This window comes from Larimichthys crocea, unplaced genomic scaffold (genome assembly GCF_000972845.2).
Source record: "Larimichthys crocea isolate SSNF unplaced genomic scaffold, L_crocea_2.0 scaffold131, whole genome shotgun sequence".
Classification (NCBI taxonomy): domain Eukaryota; kingdom Metazoa; phylum Chordata; class Actinopteri; family Sciaenidae; genus Larimichthys; species Larimichthys crocea.
The window spans coordinates 162,429-171,896 of record NW_020851796.1 but is presented as its reverse complement, the minus strand read 5'-3'; the positions used below and the strand labels follow the sequence as shown (position 1 = coordinate 171,896).

The following is a 9,468-nucleotide window of genomic DNA, read 5'->3' as shown; positions in this document are numbered from 1 at the left end:
TGGCACTCGTCAGTATATTTCCTCATTCTGGCTTTTTTCTATTTGCACTGTGCATATGTGCACCTTAAGCCAATAAAATGAATGATTTAAATATACTTTCTCTGTGTTTATTCTACACTCATTTGATCATTTTACATAAATAAATATTTATTATAAGCTTCAGTCTCAGAAAAATGCAATTAATTTATTGATAAATTTATTGATAAATTAATCGCGATTAATTACAGATTTTTTTGCGATTAATTAGTTAATTTTTTTTAATCGATTGACAGCCCTAATATATATATATATATAAAATAATATATAGTATATAATGTTTTCATGTTTATGTTTTATGTTTTAGTTGGGTATACCACCAGTGATCTTGTGTTCATGTGGCAGTCTGACCCAGTTCAGATGGATGAGATTGCTCTCCCTCAGTTCGACATCAAACAAGAGGACATAAAATATGGAAACTGTACAAAGTATTACCAAGGAACAGGTTAGTAATAATTAATTATGTGATTAAAACTGAAGCATTAACATTGCCACTATCTTAAGTATGAATATAGCATATAACCACCATTACAAAACAGTATATTGTCCATTCAACTATTCTTATTAACTCAACTGATTATAATAGTAAAATATAATGAATGTATAATGTAAAATATGTTTCTAATATAATAAGATACCTTGTTACTTGTCAAATTAGTAACTTCCCATTAACGTTAACCATAGTAAAAATATACATTCAATAATATTACGCTTAATGTAACATTTCTCATGCATAAATCTGATAATAAGGAAGTGTTAACCATTGTTTTGCGGATAAATTAACTTGTTACATTACTGGGAGGTAAAATATGATATATGATGATGATCACTAACACTATAATTGATTAAAGGTGCATGCAAAACGGTTAACCTTTTATAAATGTCATTATATTGATGCATTTAAACAATATTTAGTATATGGCTTTAATTATTTCAAATGACATACTCTTGAATCAATCATCCCATCCACCAAACAACACCAAAGTCAACAGCAAAGAAAAGCTATTTGAGATCCCACATACTCAGCTCTGCTGCTCATCCCACAAATGCATGCTCCTTACAAATGTGGCACCATTTAAAAGGAAATAAACAGGCTTTCCAATAGTATAAGATACATTGCCAGAAATTATTGTTACAACAAAAAAATAATCTACTAAACGCAAATGTCCTTACTTTTTATACATAGTTTATTATGCTAATCCATAATTACTCCTTCTCTATCTTTTTCTAGGATACTATACCTGTGTGGAAGTGATTTTTACATTGCGTCGACAGGTTGGCTTCTACATGATGGGAGTTTATGCTCCAACTCTATTGATTGTTGTATTATCCTGGTTATCATTTTGGATCAACCCTGATGCTTCAGCTGCAAGGGTACCATTGGGTGAGTACCACAAATTAACCATCCATATACTGTATATCTATCATTTTACATTCAACTGTATAGTACACAGATGTATACAGGAGTTATATACATCATTACTGTACAGGTGGGTACACTACACAGAGAAGTTTTTTTTAACTTGTTACTGGTACTTAATGTTTCCTGCTTTCTAATCCAAGAACTGAGGGAGACTGCTGTAGGACTATGAAAGGACTAGTTTCTAGTTGTTTCAGGACATGGTCACTGAGCAAAGACACCTGAGACACTGACACATCACTCATTCTGAGGTGTGAAATGTAATGTTATCTTGTCTTTATGGATAATGCAGGTGAAGGTAAAGATAGGTAAAGGTAAAAGGAAGGTCTCTCACTTTCACTTTCAACAGGTCTTTCCTGAGAGGCTACAGTGCTCAAGGGAGTGTCAAATGTTAGCTCAAATGTTAATGGCTGAAATACGCTTATGTCTCAGTCAAAGCCTATATCTAAGGCATCACTGGTATGACGTGTAATTTGGATTTGGACTTAATTATTTGTTTACAAACATGTTTTTTAGTAATTACTTCTATTCACTTTTGTTTCAGTTTAACTATCTAGATTTTTCTGTTCTCAAGGCAAGTTTAGCTAACTGATTTTTTTGAGTGTTGTTGCTGCTTTTATGGTCTTTTATGTGCAGTGTCTTTGAGTATCCAGATTGTGTTTTTATTTAAATGTATTATTATTATTATTTTTTTTTTTGGAGTTATTCCTCATTAGTTGCCTATAGGAATCATATATAAGTCAAACTGAACTGGGTCAAGCACAGAAACTTGTGGAACTCCGTAACTAACTTTGGTGTGCATGGAGGATTGTTCATTAATATGTTAAAGGTTAACAAAGTTTTCTGCCAAATTAATGTGATGACATAAATTGCTCATACTGATCTTTACAACAGATTACACTCTTGCTGAACTTTCCAAATAAAATATATATTAAAATTATTTTCAATATTTCATTTATTACTGATATTCTCAATTTTGCCTTTATCCGATATTGTTTTTAGTCCTTTATTAATACTTTGATTCACATTCATCAAACCATTCTTCATTTATCTTGCCACTATTCTTTATCATGCCACTAGTTGATGGTAAAGCGCATGGTGACATTACACTAAACACATTATAGTTACTGATCAACAACTTTTTTTCTCCCTTTTTTTTCTATAGTAAGTTTAAATTCACACAAATATTACTAGTCTGGTAACAATTATTCTCATGTGGTAACATTAATGTGTTAACATCTATGTGTTTCTAGGTATTTTATCAGTGCTCTCTCTGTCCAGCGAGAGTATGTCCTTGGCGTCAGAACTACCAAAGGTTTCCTATGTAAAGGCCATTGATATTTGGCTCATTGCCTGTTTACTTTTTGGATTTTCTTCCCTGGTGGAATATGCTGTGGTGCAGGTCAGTTGTTTAACACAAACAGATACATACACACATAAGCACAACTCTAATTTAGAGTAAACCTCCACATCTATCACTGGGCTAGACTCTTCCAGGCCAAATAATGTGGGGTTATGGAGACACAGGTGACACAGCAGCTACGGAGCAGTCATTTTTTATTCAAGCTTTTTTGATTTTACTCAGCATTAGTACACTGAACAAAAATATAAATGCAACACTTTTGTTTTTGCTCCCATTTTTCATGAGATGAACTCAAAGATCTAAAACATTTTCTATATACACAAAATAACCATTTCTCTCAAATTTTGTTCACAAATCTGTCTAAATCTGTGATAGTGAGCGCTTCTCCTTTGCCGTGATAATCCATCCCACCTCACAGGTGTGGCATTTCAAGATGCTGATTAGACAGCATGAACATTGCACAAGTGTTCCTTAGGATGGCTACAATAAAAGGCCACTCTGAAATGTGGAGTTTTGTTTTATTGAGGGGGTCTGGGGGTTTATCATGAAGACCACCATTTGCCTCATGCAATGCAACACATCTCCTTCACATGAAGTTCAGAGATCAGGTTGTTGATTGTGGCCTGTGTCATGTTGGTCCACAATGGCTGTGCGAAGTTGCTGGATATTGGCAGAAACTGGAACACGCTGTCGTATACGCCGATCCAGAGCATCCCAAACATGCTCAGTGGGTGACATATCTGGTGAGTATGCTGGCCATGCAAGAAAAGGGATGTTTTCAGCTTCCAGGAATTGTGTACAGATCCTTGCAACATGGGGCCGTGCATTATCATGCTGCAACATGAGGTGATGGTCGTGGATGAATGGCACAACAATGGGCCTCAGGATCTCATCACGGTATCTCTGTGCATTTACAATGCCATCAATAAAATGCACCTGTGTTCATCGTCCAGAACATATGCCTGACCATACCACACCACTGCCACCATGGGCCACTGATCCACAGCATTGATGTGGAAGGGGCATGGTGCATCAGCTGCAGGAGAGAGATGTGGGGAGGGCTCAGGATAGCAGCGTCAGGTGAGAGTGATTAGCACACCGGTTTCCTGTTGAGCTAATCACTCTCTCCTTTTAAAACACAGTAGCGTGCTGCACCTGGGAGAGAGAGACGTAGACACAGGACGGATGTTCCCGGCAGTCGGCAGCACTCAAAAAGAAGACGCCTGCGAACGACCCGAGGGAGCTGTTGTGTGTGTACTGCATGAGAAATAAACATAGTAAAGTCATCACTGGTTGAGTCTTACCTGCTGAGAACCCACAGTGGCATCAGACCACGCTACAATTGACGTCAGAAAACCGCTCACCCACGCAATGCCACACACACTGTCTGCCCTAAACTGTGAAAACCGGGATTCATCCGTGAAGAGAACACCTCTCCAATGTGCCAGACACCATTGAATGTGAGCATTTGCCCACTCAAGTCAGTTACGACGATGAACTGGAGTCAGGTCGGGACCCAGACAAGGACGACAAGCATGCAGATGAGCTTCCCTGAGTCGGTTTCTGACAGTTTGTGCAGACATTTTTTGGTTATGCAAACTGATTGTTTCACCAGCTGTCCGAGTGGCTGGTCTCAGACGGTCTTGGAGGTGAACATGCTGGATGTGGAGGTCCTGGGCTGGTGTGGTTACATGTGGTCTGTGGTTGTGAGGTCGGTTGGATGTATTGCCAAATTCTCTGAAACGCCTTTAAAGACGGCTCATGGTGGAGAAATGAACATTCAATTCACAGGCAACAGCTCTGGTGGACATTCCTGCTGTCAGCATGCCAATTGCTCCCTCAAAACTTGCGACATCTGTGGCATTGTGCTGTGTGATTAACTGAACATTTTAGAATGGCCTTTTATTGTGGCCAGACTAAAGCACACCTGTGCAATATTCAAGCTAATCAGCATCTTGATATGCCACACCTGTGAGGTGGGATTGATTATCTCTGCAAAAGAGAAGTGCTTACTATCACAGATTTAGACAGATTTGTGAACAATATTTGAGAGAAATGGTTATTTTGTGTATGTAGAAAATGTTTTAGATCTTTGAGTTCATCTCATTTATATTTCTGATCAGTGTAGGTCTAAACTGGTTGTAGTAATTAGATCTGTTTCAAGCAAATAATTTGTCGACACAATAGTCCCCTTCAGACAGGTCACGAAGCTCAATAATCTGAGATTGAACACCTCACTGTATATGACTTGACTTCTTAAAATGCAGATTCCAGTTATGAGGGTGGGAGGACACACCTCAACCACCCTAATCATTAACATCTGAGCACCCCAAGGTGGTATTTTTTAAATAGCTGTGATGGGCCTGATCACTATGAATAAAAATAAAATGGCCCATCAGAAGGAAGTAGAGAACCTGGCCCACTGGTATCAAGATAGCAACATTAGCAAAACAAATGTAGGTCACATGACCATTGATCTCTTCCTGGATTCTAGCACATTCCACTAAGTGATCTAACTGAATTTAAATAATATTCCTCCATACATGAAATTATGAATTTACATATCGAAGCAAATAAACAATATTCTAAATAAAGATTTTGTACAACTAATAATACAACCATAATTAAGGAGAGAGAGTGCTGCATATTACGTACCCTTGATGAATGAATATAACAACTATGCCATCCACTATATCTATTTTTGATGAGCAAACTGCACAAAAACATCCACTATATCTATTTTTGATGAGCAAACTGCACAAAAACAGCAAAATAATCTTTTATTTCCAAGAAATTCAGTCCTATTTATGTATTATTACATTATCGGCTGGAATTATTACATTTTCAAAGGATTTTTTTTTAGCGATGCATGATGTGAAAAATTTCAACCGATACGGATAACCGATAATTTCTTGCTTCTCATGGCCGATACCCATACCAATAACCGATAACTTCATATTTCAACCCGAAAGTCCCCCATACGGGGGACAGCATGACATGCATGCACAATACAGATGATCAGCGTCTGCTAGGAAGCACCAATCCTAACATCTATCATACCAAAATGACGGGGAGAAACTCAGCTAAAAGCTCTACAAAGCATTGCCACCCCCAGTTCAATCACCAAGCAATTATCTGGGCATGTAACAAAAATACGAAAACAGTGCATATCCACTTTAGTGCTTCTGCTAATTTCACCACTTTAACCAAACCACACAAATGTGAAAGCAGAGACTCCGCTGATTACAAAGATATGTGTCACATCACTGTGCGATTAAACTTGGCCAGCTAGCCCTCAAAGAGTAGCAAAAAAATTCCACAAAACGATACAATATGTCTTATCTTTGCTGTTTTGGGGTCAAAAGTTCTATTCCAGCACGAAAAAACACTGCTAATGTTTATCCTATGTCTCTGCTTTAGTTTGAATAAATCATGAAGATCCTGGTTGTTTACATAAAGACAAAGGCACTTTGAAAGTGTGACTCTTGGTGCGATAATACTACTTTTGGGTTTACTTCATTCTGGATAGTCATTGGTGGGTCAAAGGTGAATGTAATAATAATAAATTTATTTTTATTTGAAGGCGCCTTTCTGACACTCAAGGTCACCGTACACATCACATTTAAAAACAGCATAAAACATTTGAAACACATAAAAACAACATCAATAAAATCAAAATCAATAAAAACAAGAAAGGAGAAAATGTGCATGCAGAGATGATGTCATGGTGGATAGGCGGTTGTGAACAGGTATGTTTTAAGTTGGGATTTGAAGAGGGTGAAAGAGTCCGTGTTTCTGAGTGTGGGTGGTAATGAGTTCCAGAGTCGGGGAGCAGAGCGGCTGAATGCTCTGCTCCCCATGGTGGTGAGGCGGGCGGAGGGAACAGACAGGTGTATGGATGAAGAGGATCTGAGGGCACGGGAGGGTGTTTGAATGTGAATGAGATCTGACAGATACGGAGGGGCGAGGTTGTGGATGGCCTTAAATGTAAGTAGTAGAACTTTGAATTGTATGCGCCACTGAACCGGGAGCCAGTGGAGCTGTTGGAGGACAGGAGTGATGTGGTGGATGGAGGGGGTCCGGGTTATGATGCGGGCAGCTGAATTCTGGACCAGTTGAAGTTTATGGAGGGTTTTTTGAGGGAGGCCGAAGAGGAGAGAGTTACAGTAATCTAGGCGGGAAGTGACGAGACTGTGAACAAGGATGGCGGCAGTGTGGGGGGTGAGTGAGGGGCGGAGTCGATTAATGTTTCGTAGTCACAGTCACAAAGGTTGCTGCTTGGTTTAAACCTCATTCAGCTCGTTTAAACCTCGTTTAACTTTAATGTTGTTGATACATGAGAGCCTATGAGAGATAGATTATTTATTTAATTCTTCATTTTACATTTTGTGTGTGTGTTCAGTGTTTAACTGGACGGTGCAGCAGGTGGAGGACTGGCTGCGCATCAGTGTGGAGCTTCCTCAGTACGGAGAAACCTTCAGGAAACATCAGCTGGATGGAAAAGCTTTGCCCAGGTGACACACACACACACACATACACATTTGTGTTTTACAGTATTGTGTACCATGTTGCCATGGAGTCAGTGATTCAGCTGTGGCCTACCAATATTTGTTTACATTTATGCTGACTTTACACCAAACGACAAATGATTTCAGTGTTGCAGGCAAATTTGAAATTTCGGTAAAAAATCATGAATGTTTTTCACCTCAATCATTTGGTGTACGGTGGTCATAAAACTGACTCGTACTGACCAGTACTGACTGGTGTCAATCACTCTTATTCTCAGTCATGTTTAATATTATCAGAGGTTTTTAGTGTTGGCTCATGCAAATAATTTCTAAGTTAGCATTAAGCTTAGTTAGTTAAGTGTAGTAAATTGTTGTATTCTGTAATCAGAGCCCCCTACATCTGACACACTTTTTACATTCAGTCGGTAAAACTTCAGTAATTCACAGTCAATGATTTCTACTTTTTGCTCAGACTGTTTGTAAATGATATCCTGAATTCATTATGAGTAAATTATAATAGTAATCAGAGTTGAAGCAGCCATGACACATAAACCTGCAGTGATAACATGTCGGATAACGTTGTAACATCATTTAAGCTCCTCTTGTTCACTCCTGAGGTTTCAGTATTGTTCAGATCCTGACGTTACTACAACAGTTTCCAGGTCTAAGGTTGTAAGAGCGTCCCTGAATGCACCTTTTTTTCAGAACAATCTTTGAGCTGCAAAACCACACAACCATGACAATGTTTGTTTCTCGGTTTCCACTTCCGCCTGAGGTTAAAATCTACAGCCCAGACCGAAAGGTTTGTTTCTCTGCAAGTCTTCAATAATCTCCGTGATGTCTGTGTTCTCGACAGGCTGGCGGTGAAGAACACCACCCTGATGGTGTCCGTGCTCAAGATTTTAGACAGGAGTCATGCTCAGAAACTGCAGCTCAAAGCCCTGGACATCGTCCTGTTTGGACCGCCGCCAGGTGTGTGTGAGATATCAATCATTAATTATATAATGCAGCGGTGTTATAAAAGAAGTACTGGTATATAAATTAATATTAAGTACTATATATTATACTGTGTTTATATTTGTGTATACAGGCCGACATAACCAGTGGAAGGATCTGGTCCTGGGTCTGTCCATCCTGATGGCGCTGGGTGGCTGCTGGTTCGCCTATGTCCAGACTAGGAAGTCCAGAGACGACATGTGGAAGCTGATGAAGGACCTGGAGGGTCTGCAGAGGGCTGAGCAGAGCCTGATGGACCTGCAGGAGAAGTGAGTCCATCACAGCTGAAACTGACTCGTACTGACCAGTGCTGACACGTACTAACTCCTTTAGACAAGTACTAACTCGTACTCGTACTCGACACACACTTAATTTCATTACTTACACTACTGTATTATACTACTGCCTACTACTGTCTTTACTACTATTTCTAGGTTAAGTTAGCACATGGCTTAATTAGCATGAAGCTCAGTTAGGGCTAACTTTGAACATCTTCTGGTTTAATTTTATAAATGAGCAGCATGCAGCAGGAGGAATTAACTCATCTCCTGTGTGTGTGTGTGTGTGTGTGTGTGTGTGTGTGTGTGTGTGTGTGTGAGTGTTAGTGTGTGGATGTCTCTGGGGAAGCTTTCTGTCTACAGTCCTTATATGGTCAAAGAATAGCCGGCAGCTCAGCTCAGTCTGCATGCTCACACACACACACCTCCAAGTGTGTGTGTGTGTGAGCATGTTGTAACATGTTGGTTCACCTCACAGCTCTTCTGTTTTTCTTTCTGTCGTTCAAACTGCCAATTATACTGATAGTACTGTCACTGTTACACTATTGTTACTACAGTATTCCTGCTACTACTGGTCATCCAGCGACTGTTACTACTGTTGCATGAAAACAACACCTGGAGACAAACATAGTGTGATCCAGAGCTGTAGACGAGGGGATCCAGATTGTTTGGCACAGGTTCCTGGTTATATACAGCGGTTAATCGTTTGTGCTCAGTACGTGTGGGAACAAAAGAGGTGGAACCCAACCTGGAATACGGCGGAGACCGCGTCGGAGGTTCTGGGAGCTCCGTCTGTAAAACAACAACAGATCCACCGGAAACACAGACCACAAATGCAGTAGAACTTTATTTATAAAACAGAGTGAC

The 9,468-nt window shown here is 39.4% G+C and overlaps 1 protein-coding gene across 1 annotated transcript in view; it reads left to right on the top strand.

Annotated features, from left to right (window-relative positions):
• Positions 1 to 349: 349 nt before the first annotated feature.
• Positions 350 to 9,468, top strand: part of LOC113744710 (glycine receptor subunit beta-like) — a 15,940-nt gene continuing 6,821 nt past the window's right edge. Inside the window, exons 1-3 of the mRNA XM_027275437.1 lie at positions 350 to 481; positions 1,268 to 1,420; positions 2,710 to 2,858. Coding sequence (XP_027131238.1) covers positions 373 to 481; positions 1,268 to 1,420; positions 2,710 to 2,858 — 411 coding nt within the window. The 5' untranslated portion in view covers positions 350 to 372. The remainder of the gene's footprint in view (positions 482 to 1,267; positions 1,421 to 2,709; positions 2,859 to 9,468) is intronic.